This window comes from Thamnophis sirtalis, unplaced genomic scaffold, assembly GCF_051295495.1.
Source record: "Thamnophis sirtalis isolate CommonGarterSnake01/CBP01778 unplaced genomic scaffold, rThaSir2_p1.2 scaffold_1, whole genome shotgun sequence".
NCBI lineage: Eukaryota > Metazoa > Chordata > Lepidosauria > Squamata > Natricidae > Thamnophis > Thamnophis sirtalis.
In genome coordinates this window covers 67,319,804-67,340,329 of record NW_028261381.1, presented here as the reverse complement: position 1 = coordinate 67,340,329, position 20,526 = coordinate 67,319,804, and the positions used below count along the sequence as shown (strand labels likewise).

General features: G+C 42.7%; 1 protein-coding gene across 1 annotated transcript; it reads right to left on the bottom strand.

Annotated features, from left to right (window-relative positions):
* Positions 1-368: 368 nt before the first annotated feature.
* Positions 369-14,091, bottom strand: ZP1 (zona pellucida glycoprotein 1). The gene is made up of 14 exons (XM_087703900.1): positions 13,905-14,091; positions 11,915-12,036; positions 9,584-11,146; positions 8,072-8,395; positions 7,246-7,585; positions 6,190-6,333; positions 5,201-5,385; positions 5,000-5,097; positions 4,167-4,294; positions 3,887-4,076; positions 3,435-3,585; positions 2,762-2,846; positions 1,195-1,311; positions 369-592 (listed from the first exon to the last, which is right to left on the bottom strand). Exons 1-14 carry the CDS (start codon positions 14,089-14,091, stop codon positions 471-473), a joined length of 3,756 nt encoding a protein of 1,251 aa, XP_087560026.1. The 3' UTR covers positions 369-470.
* Positions 14,092-20,526: the final 6,435 nt, after the last annotated feature.

The window sequence follows — 20,526 nt, the reverse complement described above, 5'->3', positions numbered from 1 at the left end:
ACTCATTCTGTCTTTATTTCTCAAAAACTCCTTAATAATTCCTAGAAACGTTTTCTAGAATCTCTCTTGTGTGCTTCATTTAATATAGCCGGTGCTTTTAATTTCATCCCTCCTCTTGAAGTAATATTGAGGCACTGGCAATAAGCTAAGAGGACCTCACACAGGAATCTGTTTGAAACAAGAGACTATCTGTCTATTTGTACATGCTGTATTTGTGTAAGGGCATAGTTTTTAAAAGAGGATCCATATGATAAAAAAGGAACAAAGCATGAATTTTGGTATAAAAATAGGTTTCTTGCATTCATAATAGTAGAAATGTGAAGATATCTAACATCTACGTAAGAATTGAATTATTACTGGAAGTAATCACTTAATGGCAGATTTTCTATCTAGTCAACAAAGAACTGAAATATCAAGAGACTATAAGCTATTGGAAATAGCTTTATTTACATATTTTTTGTATAACAAATTTAGAATTTAGTCATCCTGCTTCTTTTCTTCCAGAGCACTAGCACAGCAATAAATAGGATAATCCCAATGATAGGTAGTACCACCAAAAGCACCAGAGTGAAGTCTTCACTGGAGTTCACATCTGTGGATAAGAGAAAACCTTTTATAATTCATTTATTGTCATCTCATAAAGCAGTTGTCACTTGGCCAAGCTATTGAAAAACATTTTTTCTTGCAAGATTATGATTATTCTGTAGGGACCACACATGACACTAAATAAAATATAATGATGTCCACATTTCTTATGAAAGCTCCCTTGTTTAATCTTTACATAACATATTCTATTATAGAATATACAGTGGCTTGAGATCCAAAGTATTAGTAAATTCTATCAGCATTACCCCAGCTTGGGGTAAAAAGAATGAGGGGAAGGCGATGTTTACAGCTTGAATTTTTCTGTAATAATAATATAACGTCTGCAGGACTGTCAGTAGATTCTGGAATATTAAAGGCAATAATTGTCAGCTGGTGCCCATTTACCAATCCACTTATAAATATTCCTATTTAAATCACTATGCATACCAAGCATTCACTTTATACAGGAATGTAGTAACCCAAGTTAGAGTTTTAAGAGAAATATGAAGTATGTTTATATTTAACATACTTCATATTTCTCTTAAAACTCTAACTTGGGTATACTTACAGTATTGTAATTTCTGGCTCTTCGTTATTGTACATACTTACCACTCTTCCACTCAACTTGTTTCTCATGAATATTCTCTTGAAAAATTACAGCTCCATAAGTGCTTATTAAGTCCATGGATTCTGTCTCATTCGCCTCCTTCAAAAACCGACGGCCTCCTAAGACATTGAAGACAAGATCTCCAATAAGATACATAGAAATATACAGTTGCAATATATTTCCATTTAACTACAAAAGGGGAAAGTTTGAAAAAATATACAGAAAAGTTCAAAACACCACTCCCTCAGTTCAATCCACCTCATTTGAGTTGTTATGGGGAAAAGAAGAGGAATGGGCATTAGGTATGTTTGCTGCCTTGAGTTATTAACAATAAAAAATAATAAAGGTGGGATGTAAATATTTTTTAAATTATTTACATAATCAATTAACCATATACAAATATTTTTTTAAAAATGAATCCATGGGAGAATCAGGAAATTATTAATTAATAAGCCTAATATCAGGCAAGCTGTGAAAACCCTATTCAAAAGAATTGAGGCACACAGAGGCATAAGGCCCTACTAAAGAAAAAATCTGCACGGATTTTACAAAGCTAAATACCGCTTTACCAATATTTCATTTTTTTTAAAGAATCTCCAAGTGAATGAAAATAACCTTGCTCATGTTCAATATTTGGATTTTCTAAGCGCCTTTGGCAAAACTGGTAATGAAAACACAATTTAGTTGCAATGAGGTCAAAGGCTTTGTTCTTTTACATTTTGCTAACAGGCAAAACAAAACAAAGTAATTAGTAATATGTGGAATGGAGAGAAACAAGTAGAGTTCCTCCAGAACTATTTTCAGAACCAGTGCTTTTTAACTTAAACTGCTCTTAATCAATGTTGGAAGAGCCCTTAAAATTTTATCTAGTCCAACTCCTCCTTCAATGGAGGAACTGCTAAAACATTTTGGACATGTGACTATGTATCTTCTATTTGAAAATCTCAAGTAAAGAATGATATATCACATCATGAACACCATCAGCAAATTCTTCTTAACATTTAACCACCTGAATCTATGTCCATCTGATTCTTGCACTGCCCTCTGCCTCTGGGGTGAAAGAGAACAAGTCTATTTCCTCCTGTATATATCTGAAAACTGATACCATTTCTCTCCTCAGTCTTCTCTTCTGCAGGCAAAACATACCCTCCTCTATTTCTCATGAGACTGTGTTTGTCAATCCCCTTACTACCTTATAGTCACCCTATGAACTTGCTCCAATGTATCATTGTCTATTTTATACTGCAATGTCCACAGGTGAACACAGTATTCCAAGGGGGGTTTGATCAAGGCAGAATAGAAAAAAGGACAATTGCTTCTTATGGTCTTCCTTGCTCATACAAATTTTTGACTTTATGGGTAAGCAGTGAGCTAGTCAGATTTATGGGCAATACTAAACTATTGAAAATGATTTTTAAAAATTCTTCCTTAAACTAGATCAAGTTTGATTTCTTCATGCATTCCAAGATATATTGATATTAACTATTTTTATATATTAGGTGCCTCATGAACACCTAAGTAGAGGGAGAGAGTCCTTTAAAGCTGTGGCTTTGAAGCATTCTAACTTACTTGAAGCCACTGGCATTTGACATGCAACTCTGCAGGAATCATGATCGGAGGGATGGCAAACAGATACGCTGCAGAAGAGGTGCACCTAGAAAAGACAGAACATGAGTCTGTTAAGAGTAGACCAGTCTCAATCTTGCCAGATCTAATTTTAGTTAATTTCAATTCCAACCAAATTATAACTTCTATTAAGATATATCTCCAAAATATGTACTCATTAATGCTTTGCTAAAAAAAAGACCCAAAGAAGTAAGTAATGGACAGCGCCCTAAAAGTTAAGGTATTGTATATTTTGTCCATCTCTCTTTAGATATAAGATATGCACTGCTTCCATAAGCAGTTTATTAGGTACAAGTATTCAGGAAACAACATTTCTTAAACATATTTGTAATAAAAGATGAGTACAAATAAATGTATTTGTCTCGCCCCAAAGTGCCCATTAAAAATCCAGGTTAATGCCCTCCAGACATTTGTTTCAGACCTGCTCCTTAGCAACATGTGTGATCTGTACTAGAATTAAAAACCTGACCACACCATTTTCTTAGGAAAAGTAGTTACTATATTTCCCCCTTTACATTCAAGTAGCATACTTTGCACATTGTCCCCTACTCTCTTAGAAGTTAATTTGATTGGAAAAACTGAATACAAAAAATAATTATTTTGCTTATCTTCTTACAGAACCATCTAGCATCATTTGAGGGGCAGAATCCACAAATGTGAACGTGTAAATGATGAAACGCTGGTAGTGGTTAGGAAAGGAAAGCTCTGATGTAGCAGGTCCCATGGGCACCAGCTCGGTTCTGTAGTTGTCTCCTTCAAATGGGCACCTGGGAAAAGGACGCATTAGAAAAGTTGTCAAGATGTGGCTCTTTCTCCAAGCCTTGGGATCATGATGTGTTGAAGGCCCAATTGTGTGATGGTTTCATTTCCATTTGGATCTACACTTTATTATTTCATCATTATTAATTGGTTTAACCAGATTTTACAGAATTTTCTGTAAGCCACCAAGAGTCACATTGGTTAAATTGGATGGCCATATAAACTTCTTTTAAATAAAGTGAGTAAAACATTCTCATTGAAACCACCCAGTGCTATGAGAATTAGCATTTTTCTTTTTTATTTACTTACCCATCTACTAGAATTGGCCACTGTAATTGCTCAAGGGGATTTGAACTTGGAGTAGCCCAGCAATCATGGAGAACCAGAATCAGGGATGGGTCCAGTCTCTGTAGGATGCGAATCTCTACATGCACAGGCTCTCTCAGGATCTTCACAATAGGATATTGTAAATTTGAGTAGTATGAGGTATAACTTGAATCTGAGGACAAGAGGCAAAATATGATTATATGGTTTTTCAAGGCAAGGAGATGCACAGCAGTGTTGATATCAGACATTAAGGCACATGTACCTGTGGCAATGCGCAGCTCAAGCCGGAGAGGTCCTACTTGGAAAATTGGAGCTGGACTGGGAGGTGAGAACACTTCAACTTGAAGTGGCAGGAAATCAGTAGCATTGTAGATACAACGAGCATGAAGCCTACACGTGTAAGATAGAAGAAACTTTCCTGTAAATCATTTGCTTTGACTAGAATGTTCAAAATTAATCTTAGTTTTAGTAGATAGCTACAGTATCCTTTTCTAAGGTTTTGAGTTAACAAACCTCTGTTATAACATGATTATTTATGGCAGTCTAAACAAATGTGAATCAAGCTGCGCTTAACTGTTGGATACTTTGAAAAGAAGAGCTATGGAAGATGGACCTTAGTTTATAAATGATGCCCAACCAATCTATGCCAAAAGTGGGGAATCTTCTATAATTGGACTTTCATTCCCATTCTAATCAGATAACTTGATCAATAGTCTGAAAAAATACCCTGTTTCCCGCAAAATAAGACCTCCCTGGATAATAAGCCCAATCAGGCTTTTCAGTGCTTGTGCTAAAATAAGCCCTTCCCTGAAAATATTGCAACACAGCAGCAGCCATGAAGTGACCACACTCGCCACCTCCTGCACCTCAAAAATAATAGAATCTCCTCGAAAATAAAACCAAGTACTTATTTCGGAGGGCAAAAGAAAATAAGACCCTGTCTTATTTTGGGGGAAACACAGTAGCTACATAAATCAAAAGCTCTAAAGAAGACCAAGATCAAATCTGTAAAACTTAATTTAGAAGACTAAACATATCCATATCTTAACACTAAATGGAGAACTATCTCATCGGTACATGGCAAATTCAACATACATGAAGGTACTATCTCGTGTAATAGAGCCATCTCGCCCTTTTAGGATGTCGAGGCCAGAAACGAGCTGGTTTTCGTATATCAATTTGCCACCAGTCACCTAGAAGGACAAGAAACACAGACATTTTTAGATGGTCTAGTAATTAAATCAAAGATCCTTCAAATTCCAGATAGATTAGCACTTGCCTAGACAGCACCCCCACCTGAACAGTTGTGCCACACTGTGTGAGAGGAAAGCGGAAGACCAGGAAAGATTCTGTTTTTCTGACTGGACTGCAACTTGCTTGGGCATAGGAGAGTCTGACACTCTCCAGGATGATCGGATAATCCAACATATCCCTGGAGATTACCAAAATGAAGTAGCCATCTCGAAGGCACTGAACAGTGACTGCAAGACACAAAGTGCAGAGGTTAAAAGCCAGACAGATCAAGAACTCTCGGAGTGGGTGTGTGTGTGTTAGTTTATTTCATCAAAAAGCAGAAGTGATAGTTCTCTCACTCAGTTTCATCAGACTTGGAGCAGGAAATTTATTGCTCAGCTGCCTTCTCACAGAAGCTTTGATGCTTCTCAAATTAAAAATGAAATGTATCTAGAATAAGCTTCACCAATATGAATCAATGTGTAATCTGCAAAAGTCCCAGTGAATAATTTCTAGAGTTATTGACCATGCTGGTTGATAATTTGTAAAGTTGTCCCAATGAACAGCTTAGTGTTCCACTACAGTTTGATGCAGTAGTTAAGGTGCTGGTCTAGAAACAGAAGATAGTGAATTCTAGTCCTGCTTTAGGCATGAAAAACCAGCTGGATAACGTTGGATGAGCCACTCACAGCCCAACTCACCTTACAGAGCTGTTGTTGTTGTGATAGGAGAAAGGAGTATGAGTAAGTCTGCCACTTTGAGTTGTATATGGAAAAAAGGTAAGATAAAAAAATATAACAAAACATCCTATACAATATGGAAAAACCTTGAAACTGAAACTTGCACAAGATATGATATTGCATATAAACCGTCTTTTTAGGAAAATAATTTGATTTGATAAAATGCTGTGAAGAGTGTGGATATGGAGAAAAAAAACCTGTCTCAGCAGTGTTCCTAGTTATTGGCTGTGAGCAAACAAGACATTTTACTTTCAAAGTATAGCAGTGGCTGGACCCTAGGCACAGCATTAAGTTTTTTTTTTTACTTTTTACCTGTGTTGCCATAGTAGCATGGAGTCACCTGATCCCTAGCATCATAACAGCATCCTGTTTGATGACAAGCTGTTGGTCCTTGTACATCTGCACAGGGTATTCTCCCAGAAGAAACCTGGCATTGTTGCTGAGTTAGAGGGCGACCTGGAAGTAAAAGAAATTACATTGTTTAGAAAATAGAAAATTAGCCCTTAATGACTAGATGTATGTATCATAATAAACCGTAATGTTTTTGTCTGCTATGAAATTAGCATCACAAACTCTTATGATTCAAGTAACAAAGAGAGAAGGGCAGAAATACACAAGAAGCTGAAAACTGGAAGGGTTCTGGACCTAAACATAAAGAAAACTAGACATTACCTGTGACCTGTTAGGTCATTCCAGAGATATTTCCTTACTAGATTCCTCAATGCGTTCAAAAATAGCAAAGCTTCCAATGGACATCAAGAGTTCTTAATGTATCCCCATCGAAAGTAGCCCCCGTTGAACTGTATAGCAGTCAAACATCAGGAGTTGACATATGAAATGTTTCATGACGTTATGTATTACGCCATAAAATACCTTTTATGATACTTTTTATGTCATAAAATGCTTTATAAAACTTGCCAGGTTTCAATTCCACAGGTGTCATGGGTCCCAGATTTTGGATGCATTCTACAAGTTAGCCCATTTGAGGTAATTTGGTAGAAAATATTTTGGCCTATGAGGTAATGTTTCACCCACTTAAAGGTTACAGACACGCAGGATTTAATAGTATATAAATAAGGAAAACAAAACTAGAAAAGCAATATAGAGCAATAATTCTTACTCTATAAGATCTGCACATTCATAAATTAAAAACATAAATCCAGAAACCAAAGTTACTTTTATTGAGTGATAGTATATGCAACATATTGCACATGTATGAAACTGGCAATAACAAACATTTAAGTAAAAAGAAAATCTACATACCTACACGAGACTGGATGACCATTGAATACACATGCTCAGGAAAAGACTCCCCTGGACGAACATGGTCTGGCTGAAGTGGAAGAAGTTGGCCAGGTTGGGATTCACCTGGATACACCAGGCCTGGCTGAAACTGCCCTGGACGCACCAAGCCAGGCTGGGACTCTCTGGGGTGAATCTGTCCTGGCTGGATGGGGCGCACTAGGCCAGGCTGAGACTCTCCTGGGTGAACCTGTCCTGGCTGGATAGGGCGTACTAGGCTGGTTTGAGATTCTCCTGGGCGCACCTGCCCAGGCTGGATGGGGCGCACAAGACCGGGCAGAGATTGTCCTGGACGCACCTGTCCTGGCTGGATGGGGCGCACTAGGCCGGTCTCGGACTCTACTGGGCGAACCTGTCCTGGCTGGATGGGGTGCACAAGACCGGGCAGAGATTGTCGTGGACGCACCTGTCCTGGCTGGATGGGGCGCACTAGGCTGGTCTCGGACTCTACTGGGCGAACCTGTCCTGGCTGGATGGGGCGCACAAGACCAGGCAGAGATTGTCCTGGACGCACCTGTCCTGGCTGCATGGGGCGCACTAGGCCGGTCTCGGACTCTACTGGGCGAACCTGTCCTGGCTGGATGGGGCGCACAAGACCGGGCAGAGATTGTCCTGGACGCACCTGTCCTGGATGGATGGGGCGCACTAGGCCGGGCAGAGTTTCTCCTGGGCGCACCTGTTCTGGCTGAATGGGGTGCACTAGGCCGGGCAGAGATACTCCTGGGTGAACCTGTCCTGGCTGGATGGGGCGCACTAGGCCGGTCTCGGACTCTACTGGGAGAACCTGTCCTGGCTGGATGGGGTGCACAAGACCGGGCAGAGATTGTCCTGGACGCACCTGTCCTGGCTGGATGGGGCGCACTAGGCCGGTCTCGGACTCTACTGGGCGAACCTGTCCTGGCTGGATGGGGCGCACAAGACCAGGGAGAGATTGTCCTGGTCGCACCTGTCCTGGCTGCATGGGGCGCACTAGGCCGGGCTCGGACTCTACTGGGCGAACCTGTCCTGGCTGGATGGGGTGCACAAGACCGGGCAGAGATTGTCCTGGGCGAACCTGTCCTGGCTGGATGGGGCGCACAAGACCAGGCAGAGATTGTCCTGGACGCACCTGTCCTGGCTGGATGGGGCGCACTAGGCCGGTCTCGGACTCTACTGGGCGAACCTGTCCTGGCTGGATGGGGCGCACAAGACCGGGCAGAGATTGTCCTGGACGCACCTGTCCTGGATGGATGGGGAGCACTAGGCCGGGCAGAGTTTCTCCTGGGTGCACCTGTTCTGGCTGGATGGGGTGCACTAGGCCGGGCAGAGATACTCCTGGGTGAACCTGTCCTGGCTGGATGGGGCGCACTAGGCCGGTCTCGGACTCTACTGGGCGAACCTGTCCTGGCTGGATGGGGCGCACAAGACCAGGCAGAGATTGTCCTGGACGCACCTGTCCTGGCTGGATGGGGCGCACTAGGCCGGTCTCGGACTCTACTGGGCGAACCTGTCCTGGCTGGATGGGGCGCACAAGACCGGGCAGAGATTGTCCTGGACGCACCTGTCCTGGATGGATGGGGCGCACTAGGCCGGGCAGAGTTTCTCCTGGGCGCACCTGTTCTGGCTGGATGGGGTGCACTAGGCCGGGCAGAGATACTCCTGGACGCACCTGTCCTGGCTGGATGGGGCGCACTAGGCCGGTCTCGGACTCTACTGGGCGAACCTGTCCTGGCTGGATGGGGCGCACAAGACCAGGCAGAGATTGTCCTGGACGCACCTGTCCTGGCTGGATGGGGCGCACAAGGCCGGTGTGAGATTCTCCTGGACGAACCTGTCCTGGCTGGATGGGGCGCACTAGGCCCGTGTGAGATTCTCCTGGACGAACCTGTCCTGGCTGGATGGGGCGCACTAGGCCGGGCAGAGATTCTCCTGGATGCACCTGTCCTGGATGGATGGGTCGCACTAGGCCGGGCAGAGTTTCTCCTGGACGCACCTGTCCTGGCTGGATGGGGCTCACTAGGCCAGTGTGAGATTCTCCTGGGCGAACCTGTCCTGGCTGGATGGGGCGCACTAGGCCGGTCTCGGACTCTACTGGGCGAACCTGTTCTGGCTGGATGGGGCGCACTAGGCCCGTGTGAGATTCTCCTGGACGAACCTGTCCTGGCTGGATGGGGCGCACTAGGCCGGGCAGAGATTCTCCTGGATGCACCTGTCCTGGATGGATGGGTCGCACTAGGCCGGGCAGAGTTTCTCCTGGACGCACCTGTCCTGGCTGGATGGGGCGCACTAGGCCAGTGTGAGATTCTCCTGGGCGAACCTGTCCTGGCTGGATGGGGCGCACTAGGCCGGTCTCGGACTCTACTGGGCGAACCTGTCCTGGCTGGATGGGGCGCACTAGGCCCGTGTGAGATTCTCCTGGGCGCACCTGTCCTGGCTGGATGGGGTGCACTAGGCCGGGCAGAGATTCTCCTGGACGCACCTGTCCTGGCTGGATGGGGCGCACTAGGCCGGGCAGAGATTCTCCTGGGTGAACCTGTCCTGGCTGGATGGGGCGCACTAGGCCGGTCTCAGACTCTACTGGGCGAACCTGTCCTGGCTGGATGGGGCGCACAAGACCAGGCAGAGATTGTCCTGGACGCACCTGTCCTGGCTGGATGGGGCGCACTAGGCCAGTGTGAGATTCTCCTGGTCGCACCTGTCCTGGCTGGATGGGGCGCACAAGGCCGGGCAGAGATTCTTCTGGGCGCACCTGTTCTGGCTGGGTGGGGCGCACTAGGCCGGTGTGAGATTCTCCTGGACGCACCTGTCCTGGCTGGATGGGGCGCACTAGGCCAGGTAGAGATTGTCCTGGACGCACCTGTCCTGGCTGGATAGGGCGCACTAGGCCGGGCAGAGATTCTCCTGGGCGAACCTGTCCTGGCTGGATGGGGCGCACTAGGCCGGGCAGAGATTCTCCTGGGCGAACCTGTCCTGGCTGGATGGGGCGCACAAGACCAGGCAGAGATTGTCCTGGACGCACCTGTTCTGGCTGGATGGGCTGCACTCGGCCAGTGTGAGATTCTCCTGGTCGCACCTGTCCTGGCTGGATGGGGTGCACAAGGCCGGGCAGAGATTGTCCTGGACGCACCTGTCCTGGCTGGATGGGGCGCACTAGGCCGGGCAGAGATTCTCCTGGGTGAACCTGTCCTGGCTGGATGGGCTGCACTAGGCCGGTGTGAGATTCTCCTGGGCGCACCGGTCCTGGCTGGATGGGGCGCACTAGGCCGGGCAGAGATTCTCCTGGGCGCACCTGTTCTGGCTGGATGGGGCACACTAGGCCGGGCAGAGATTCTCCTGGGCAAACCTGTCCTGGCTGGATGGGCTGCACTAGGCCGGTGTGAGATTCTCCTGGGCGCACCTGTCCTGGCTGGATGGGCCGCACTAGGCCGGGCAGAGATTCTCCTGGGCGAACCTGTCCTGGCTGGATGGGGCGCAATAGGCCAGTGTGGGATTCTCCTGGGCGCACCTGTTCTGGCTGGATGGGCCGCACTCGGCCGGTGTGAGATTCTCCTGGTCGCACCTGTCCTGGCTGGATGGGGCGCACAAGACCGGGCAGAGATTCTCCTGGGCAAACCTGTCCTGGCTGGATGGGCCGCACTCGGCCGGTGTGAGATTCTCCTGGTCGCACCTGTCCTGGCTGGATGGGGCGCACAAGACCGGGCAGAGATTCTCCTGGGCGTACCTGTCCGGGCTGGACGGGGCTCATTAGGCCAGGCTGGGACTCTCCTGGCCGAATCTGTCCTGGATGGATGGGGGGCACTAGGCCGGGTTGAGACTCTCCTGGGGGAATCTGTCCTGGCTGGATAGGGTGCACAAGACCAGGCTGAGGCCACATTGGGGTTGTGAAATGCTCCTGTGGCTTCGGGCAGATCATGTTGATGTCATGAGCAGCTACTCTTCCATTCCTTGTTAGTTGCTCTAAATGAACTTTCATGTGAAGTTTTCCATCCTAGAAAAACATTAATCCAAAATGTTACAGTATAAGCTTTTATACACTGGCTATGTATGTGGGTGCATGTGTGTGCATATTGCTATGCTTCAGAAAATGTTTTTAACAGTAAAATTGACAAGGATGTCTCCCATGTGTTAGGTTTAGGATTTCCAAATCACAGTAGTTTGAAACTATGGAATTTCCCTTCTATTATATTCTATTTTAACATACCTTGTTCCTATTTGTAATATGTGAATAAAGGGAGCCTCATTTAGATAACCCAAGCTTAAACCCTATAGGGTAGGGCAGACTGAGAAATTACTTCTATATAGAGCTAAAAACACAATACTGAAGTAAAAGAATTTGCTTCCTTCACTTTATCTTGATGTTAATTAGGGAGGGGGTTGTCTGATTAGTTTCTTAGAATGGACTCAAGTCCTGCAGATTAGTCCATTCTGATTAGTGTGGTAGCAACTGTAGCTTCTGGGCTTCAAAAATCATTCCCTGCAGTTTTTGCATTGTCCTTGAATTTTCTGGGGAGGAAATGGAGACCCAGGTGTCTACATAAATTATATTTCTGCCTTTCCCAGCTTGGGGCCTTGCTGAGGTTTGGGGTGGCCATTCTCCTAATTTCTAGCCAACATTGTTTTGGTTCATGCAAATTTAAGCCAAAAATATCTGATGGGGAAAGTTTGGTAAAAACTCTTCTAAGTAGAAATTCAGAAATACAATACATATGTCTACAGCTCCCCTCCCCACACCCAGTATTTTCTAGCAAAGTCTCACCTTCTTTATTATACCGCAGCGACTACCATAGCCAGCAGAGAAGGTAACTGTCCTATTATCTGATATAATCAAGTGACGACAGAAGGGACAATTGGAAACGTCAACGACTTTCCCAAATTCATCTGTTGACAAAAATTAATGCATTAACTATCAAAGGCTATTTATCCAAATAGATGCCAAAGGCAATAGCATTAATAGGCTCTGCAAATATGTGTTGTTTGGATTACTTACATGGTCTTCATAACACCCCACAATTACTGAAGAGATATAAAGGCTAGAAGCAGATTAAATAATTTAATTTCTATAATTTGTATATGTTACAAATTGCATGAATTCTTTGAGCTTCCTCTACAGTACCGTTAAACTTTGGACTGCAATTTTCAGAATTCTCTCCAAGAACCATACTGGCTGGAGAATTCTGGAAGTTGAAGTTACCTCCCACAAGGAGGAGGCTATAATAGTCATAAATTAGTCATAAATTAGTCCCAGCCATGAGGATTTGTAAATCATATTATAGTTCATTGTAGGAACCAACCAATTAGTTTATTTGATAAACCTCATTTAGATAACCCAAGCTTACAATATGTGAATCAAGACATAGTCTCTGATCTGACATTCCTATAGGAGTTTATCTGAAAACAAATTCTATAAGAATTGGACGCTAGATTAAATTATATCAAGAACAAAATTACAGAAACTTTAGCAAGTTATAGCAAACAGCTTCATTTAAAAAGCCAAGGTTTGTGAATAGCTTTCCTGGTTTTGCATTTCTAAACCTCCAATTTTACTCCTCAGGGATTGAGGAATTATTTCTTAAACTCCTAGAAATTGCTAATCTTTCCTAATGCTCTAATTTCTTTGTAAGATTTCCTGTCCCTATTAAATATTTCACTCCAGATTATCTAGCCAAATTTATATTAGGAGGAAGCTGCTTGTGAACCATGGATTGCCTATAGCTTGTTTTCCCCTTGCTCTTTTCACTATAATTGCATGCTAATTGCCCTACAAATTTACTAATTGTAGGGCAATTAGCATGTCCTCTGAGACCCAGGACAATGTGGGTTTAAATTCTCCAAACCACAATACTCTCTGGGTGACTCTGACCAATAAACAACTGGAATAAAATATGAGAGATGATGGCCAAATATGGCTTTTTCAGGCTTGTGCCTCGGTGTGCATGTTTTCCAATGAGATAAACCAAGACAGGAAGATCATTTTATTACAATTTATCAGAATATTCAGACAAAAGGGATTCCTCATTCAAAGAGGGAACCCTGATCTTTAGCTTGCATCCCATAACAAAGAAGTCTGATAGAGGAAAGTTGATTGAACAGGATAATAGCATACATGTTTATTAAAATGAGGTCTGAAGGGGAATAAATTGTGAGAAAGGTTGTTTAGGGTTCACAAGAGATAAGCCAGACCCCAATACTAACAAACTTTTCTTATCATGGAACTAGTTTCCAGCTTGTTTATCAGTTTAGGAGTGTTAAAAGCTAATAAATATTGAACATTACTTTAAAAGAAAGAATATAAATCAGATTAAAATACAAACTAACTATGTTAGATAACAAATAACAAAACCCATGTTATTTGCCCCCTGAGGTGATTCCTTTTAATAAAGTTGGTTAGTTGGAAAAAGTTTTGCCAGGCTCCTTCTGATTGCTGGCTTCTTTAAATCAACATGTCTTTCCCTCCTAGAATGCCAGCAGAACTTGCTAGAAAAGCCTACATCTATTCTAAGTTGTAGAAATGGCAATTAGATATTCCGAATCAACTTGATGTCAACTCTTCACTCACAGGGAGAAACTTGTCTAACTTCCTTTTGCTCAGTAATACTAAATATAGGAGTAGCCACCATACCCACCTTAAAAAGGATTACTATGTGTACTAAGCATAAAGTCCCTTACAGCCCCAAGTGTCCTCTTGTTACAAGAAATGTTACAACTCTAATTTAGTATTTTGCAGGAAAACAGACGATTGTCCTTACCCACAACTTTAAAGCGGACCTCTTGAACTTGATTGCGGTACACAAGCAACTGGAAACCATCATCTTCACAGTTATAGTGATACTGGATGGCTTCTGTGCCAGCTTTCCAGAAGTCTGCTTGCCCATGACATAACCCCAGAATCACTAGGAATACTAAACCTAGAGAGCCACTACAACCCAACTCCATGGTTGTAGCGGCCAAATAAACCAATGCTGCACCAGCGAGCTGCTACTGCTGGTAAAACCAGAAGTGCGGGAGGACTGGAATTATAAAAGAGCAAGGGGGGAGGTTGATTGGCTGAAATGAAAATTCACCCAGCATTGTCTGCACCTGGGGATCTGTTAGGCCAAATAAGGGACAGGGTCAAAAGAACAAGACTCAACCAAAGAGAAACATATATAGTATTCGTCCCACAAGCACTTCCCCTGCCACTTTTTTCTCTCACCCTTTCTTGAACTGGGCTGTAAAAATAATTCACTTTAGGCATTATTGCTGAATAGAGAATAAGGCAATCCCACATATATTAATTTGGAAGCCAGTTCCACTAACTTCAATAGGGCTATCTAAACTAAGTTTTGTATAGAATTTAGTAGCAGATGTTCTGTCTCAGTTTTTTACATTGTTTTTCTTATGCTGTCCCCTTTTCTGAGACTGCATGCTTTCATTTTCTTTGAAGTTTTTAGTGCACAGAAATTTAGCAAGATAAGATTGGAATAGCTTCTCCAGTTGAATTTCATCTTATTATGCAGTGCAGCTGTTGAAGAAAAAATACACTCTGCAGGGAAACTAGATCTACCACAAATTTGTTATGAAGGGTGCAGGTTTAATTATTTGTATGGTGTATATAGGTTTTTTAAAGAAATTAAATAGCAGCCCGCAATATTATAATGTACAATTTCTAAGTACTCCACACCATGCTTCTTGCCACCCATAGCTTTATCTTTTTCTTCCTCTTGACACTAATTTAGTCTTGATTAGGAAGTTTTAAGTTTCAGATGAAAACATTACTACCTTGGAAATGAAAAAAAGTGTTTCAGCCTCTATTTTCTGACTGGTAAGACATTGTTTATTGTATTCTTCCCATTATATTCATGGATTTTATAATCTGTACCATTTGGGCATATCGCCACATTACTTACTTTCTCATTTATATTGTTTTTCTCTGCCTTATACTAAGGTGCATTAATTTTAATGTTAAAGTTAATTTTATTCTGACTGTAACCACCTCTATACCAGGGGTGGGTTGCTGCCAGTGTTACTGCTGGTTTGCAATCCATGCGTAATGGGTGCACACGCTCTTAATGTAAATTGTTCTGTGCACAGAACAATTTATAGAGAACTGCGCACATGCAGTCACTAAAATCCAACATGGCGGCAGCCAAGCAGCAGCGAGAGAACTGGTTCAGGGGCGTGGCAGGCCTGGGTTGCTGCTGGTTGTGCGACTCAGGCTTGAATTCTGCTACCGGTTCAGCCAAACCGGGCTGAATCGGCAGCAACTCACCTCTGGTCTATACCAATAAAACACCACTGAGGTAAATGATTGCAATCTTTCCATTTATTATGTTTGATATTTGTTCCAGTCGTGATTTTGGTTGCAAAAAACTAGATGGTCCAAAGACATGTGACTAAAAGCCTAAATGCTAATAAACACAGTCATAATTACTACCAGAGTTTCTAAAGTTCTTAAAGAACAGAGGACCCAAACTTTGGAGAAGATGAGCAAAAAATTAATGTTGAAAAATGAAAAATTATCACCTTCTCTGGAGATTTTCAAGTGTAATAAAAAAGACACAGATTCACAGCATGAGAGAGTTACACATACTTCCCATGATCCCTGCATTTATTATCACAATGTTCTCATTTCACCGCATGTCCACTCACAGTGTTTTTCTGCAATGTGAGGTTAGGCGGGATGAATCTTTCATTTTAATATTCCTCCTAGGAACCTCCAACCATCATTATCTTTAATTCTGCTTCTTCTCAAATAATGTTACCATTAGAATCTGGTGAATCTTCATATGTCTGTTAGTTATATCATACTTCTACTCCCAAATGCCTTGTCAAGAAGTGAGTCTGTTAAACCAATATGGCAATGGATCTTGCTGAAAGTTTTGGGAAGCAGGGACCATCAAACCAATAATGCTCTATTGTACTAAAGATGCCCTTCTCTGAAATATTGGTAATTCTTCCACAACTTATACAGAATTTGCAGAATTTCAGAATTTCCATTGGTTGCTTTCAACAGTCTGTTGCTTCATAAACCAGTGATAGCAGGGTGAAATGATCACTTCTTATTGCCTCACTTTCAGAGGAATTAAACTTCTCTAAAATGCCAGATTTAGAATAACAGAGTTGGAAGGGACCTTGGAGGTCTTCTAGTCCAACCCCCTGCTTAGGCAGGAAACCCTATACCACTTCAGACAAATAGTTATCCAATCTCTTCTTTAAAACTTCCAGTGTTGACTTGAATGAAGGCATATTTTTGCTTCAAAAAGTTTACTTTAAGAAGTTAATCAGTCTCCTATTATGTCTTCTGAATATCTGGCTATTGCTCTAGATTTATGAAAAGGGTTTGCTAAACAGCTATCCACCCCCCTCTCTTTCTTTTCCCCAGAATGCAGCCATTCTTAATTTCATAATATGCTTGTACTTCCTATCAAAGCGTCTTTCTGTTTAGATTTCTTGAACAATTGCTTCGCTACCAGTAAAACAGATTTGTTTAGCTCTAGAATTTATTTTAAAAAATGTGAGAGCTGTTACAAACATGCTGGAATCAGATTTTTTTCCAGTGAAAAAAATTATCACTGTTCAAAGATATACTCTCCCTTGAAGATGGAGGGACCAGCAATAAAGTTCTAACTTCAATTACAAAGAGGTTTGCAAGGTAGAGGTAGCCTTTCATATTGCATTTATCCTCTCCCATTCCCGCAGCTCCACCATTCAAGGTAAAACAACATTTTATTTTTCTTCAATATCTTGACATGCACCCTGGTTGCAGTTTGATTTTGGCAAAATATTTGACAAAGAACTCCATGACATTTTGGATAGCAAAGAGGCTTACTACAGGTTAAGTGGATTTGTGTTGGGTTGGAAAACATGTTGAAAGAGTAACTGGTGATGTAACCTACTTGGGTAATGAAACATCTATAAGAAAATTAGTAATTTTACTAATAGAAGATATTTCTATTAGTAAAAAAAACAAAAAACTAATTTTCTTATAGATGTTTCATTACCCAAGTAGGTTACATGACCAGTGCCAGTAGAGAGCAGTGTTTACAAGAGAGAGCACCAAGGACCCCCTCAGAGTAAAGTTAGCCCTGGTTCTTCAACAGACTGGAAAGAGGAAGCTTGAGTGCCATTGCTGCAATACTTCATCCTAAATTTTACATTATTCAATGTTTGTTTGTTTTTATCAAATATGCAGCTGATGGTAGTAGTTTCTAAATTCTTTAATGGAATGGAAAATTGACCAAAATCAAACAGCCTATTATGTATCTGCATAAAATATGTTTCAGTTTAAGACTACAGCAGTATGTTGAATGGTTAGCAATTTGGCAAGGAAAGCAAAAGAAAATTATTCCACATAAGTAATCATGGAGCTGCTTAGGGGAAAAATGGGGAGGGGATATAAACATCTCCTAAAGTACAAATATCTCCTAAAATATATGACATGATTCTTTAGCACTCTCTCCTGACTGCCATGGATTTTTTTTTAAAAAAAACAGCATTATTCTGAAAAGACAATTTGGATGAAGATAAGTATTTTTAGAAAGTAGAGAATCCAAAAATGAATGGGAGAATCATTAAAATAGATTGTTTGCTTCCTATCTCACCCAGGACAATTCTCTGATTAATCCAAATCTTATTCTCAAGCCCCCCTCTCTCTAAAAGAAATTGAACCTCTGTTTCTGACTTAGTCTCAGGAGAAGATTATACCCATGGAGATTCATTAAAAGTTAATACTGTTTGGTGGAAGCCTATTTTGGTTGAACTTTTTAATAACGTTAACTCCTCACACCAACTCCCTCAAGAGGAGTTGCAATGCAAGCTCTAGTGATCCCAATATGAAAAAAAGGCAATCCTCTGGGGAATTATAGGCCAATTAGGCTGATTAACATCATGGCCAGATGTATGCTAAACTTCTAGCTAACAAATTAGTGGTTTAGGTCACTGAAACAACATATTTGCAGAGTAGAATGCTCAACAATTTTGTATTGTATGATTTGATAAATATGTAAAACATGCCTTCAGGAAATTGTTTTTATTAGCAGAAACAAGCTATGGGTTAAATTAGATAGAAGGTTATTCATACTAAACATGATTGTGTTTTAATACACAAGCACTCAAATTCAGATTAGGGTCATCCCAGGACATCTGACGACTCCCAACAACATAAATGTCTAAAGGATGTGTGCTATCACTGCCCCCTTTTCATCTATGTATTAATTAGGTCATCCCAGCTCTGAGTGGAGAATTTTGCTTCCTCAGGAAATGTGTGAAGTAAGAACTTGTCCATATGACCTTATTACTTACATCTTATTCTCAGATAAGCTTGCCCAGACAGTTAAGGACACTGGATCAAGGGTGGGTTGCTGCAGGCATTACTGCCAGTTCGCTGCATGCATGCTTCGCATGCGAGTTGCTTGTAAAATATTGTGCGCATACGCAGAACATTTAAAAAAGGACAAAAAAACATGCCGGCAATGCCAGCGGCGACCAGGGAACTGGTTTGGAGGTGTGGCCAGCCTGGGTCGCTGCTGGTTCTATGACCCAGGCCAACAAACCGGTACGAACCGGTAGCAACCCACCTCTGCACTGGATTATTACGGCTCCTCAAATTTTTGAATCCCCAAAAAGAAAAAGTGGTGGAATAGGGGTGATGGGGAGGTGTATGTTAAATGAATGTGTAGAGCAATTGATGTGATGGAATGTGCAGAGTGGGAGACCTTTGGCAACCCAGATATTTCCCTGAAAGAGGCCTGGAATAAGACACTGTGCGGTCCTGAGGGGAAGAGGGAAAAGATTTAGGGAAGCCTAGAATCTCTCAGGATATAATTAGTAAGTTAGAAGTAGTTTGGCAAGCTTCTATCCATTAAGTGTGAGCAAATAAAGAACTGGACTCAATTGGACCCCACTGTCTTGTTTCTGGGTTTGGGCCTAATAATTTGTATATGCAAACAGAAGTATTTCTTGTACTGTAGGTGCAAAGGGAAAAGGGATCCACACCACTAACTCTTTACTCATCCTCCACAGTTTTGTTGGAAGAAAAATCAGCCGGGAGAAAGATGCAAGAGTCAATGAATTTGGAGGCAGGCTCCCTTTATTTAGGAATCAGAAGCGAAATGTCTTAGCATCAGTTCTGGGACAGTTGACCCCCTGGCATGGGAAGTAGAGTGATTTTTATACCCTTTTGGCCCTTTGAGATTGAGATGCCTGGTGGGGTAATATGATTAGATTAGATCAGGAGTGGGTTTCAATTTTTTTTTCTACCTATTATTTGGGTGTGGCCTATTTTGTGGGCATGGCTTGGTGGTAGTGTGACTGGGTGGGCATGGCCAACTTGTAAAATGTGGTGAAACTCACTTAACAACGCTCTTGCTTAGCAACCAAAAGTTTGGGCTCAATTGTGGTCATAAGTTCTCTTTCTTTTTCTTTCTTTCTTTCTTTCTTTCTCTTTCTTTCTTTCTTTTCTCTCTCCCTCTCCCACTTTCTTTCTTTCTCTTTTTTCTCTTTCTTTTGCTTTCTATCTTTGTCTCTCTTTTCTCTCTCTCCCTTTCTTCCTTCCTTCCTTCCTTCCTTCCTTTTTCTTTCTCTTTCTTTATCTCTTACTCTTTCTCTCTTTCTCTCTCTCCCCCCACCCTCTCATACACACATCCCTTCCACTTATATTCGTAGGTATATTTTATGAACTAAAACCGACTCCCAACAAATCCTATGACCACGGCCATCGTGTCCTATAAACCAACTCACAGAGCCCCCAATTCAGCCTCTTCCCGCTCTGGGGGCTAACCAAATATGGTTAGTTGTCCTGTTACCTCTTGGCAGTGGTTCCCACCTTTTTAGAAGAGAGGCAGAGAGGGCTAATTTCAAATGGTTTTTTTTCCTTTTTCTGAAGCCCGATTTCTCTGCCGCTCGGTGGGTGACCTGGTGGGTGTCCAAAGGTATTGGGCATGCCATGGAAGGCATGTGCATCACACACACACACACACACACACACACACACACACACACACACACCCCGTTTGCCATAGCACGAGGTGCGTGTGTATGGGGGGCTGGATGGGACATATCAGCTGGGAGGCTGGCAAAGAAGTCTCTGTTTCCCTGCAGGGCAGGTTGGGCTGCAGCCGGCGGGCTACAGGGGTGGTGGTGGTGAGTGGTAAGAGAAGCGAGAGCCAGCCAGCATCCCTGCCTCCTTCTTCCGCGAGTGCGGCCGGGGAGAAATCAGGGGGAGAGAGGGAGGAGAAGGCCATCCCTAGCAGAAGCTCGGCTTTCTCCTGCCTTTCTCCCCCTGATTTCTCCCCACGGCAAGCAAGGTGGCTCTCAAAGAGAATGAAGTGCGGGCACTTCTTCCAACAGCCGAGGCCTCCGCTCCTCTTCCTTCTTCGGCTGTTTCTTTCT

Excerpts from the sequence above, each read along its gene's own strand:
- ZP1 (XM_087703900.1), bottom strand. The coding sequence starts at position 14,091 with ATGGAGTTGGGTTGTAGTGGCTCTCTAGGTTTAGTATTCCTAGTGATT. Across the intron at positions 12,037-13,904 it reads GGTCCGCTTTAAAGTTGTGG|ATGAATTTGGGAAAGTCGTT; the intron begins GTAAGGACAATC and ends TTTTGTCAACAG. Across the intron at positions 2,847-3,434 it reads AAATGATGCTAGATGGTTCT|GTGCACCTCTTCTGCAGCGT; the intron begins GTAAGAAGATAA and ends TGTCTTTTCTAG.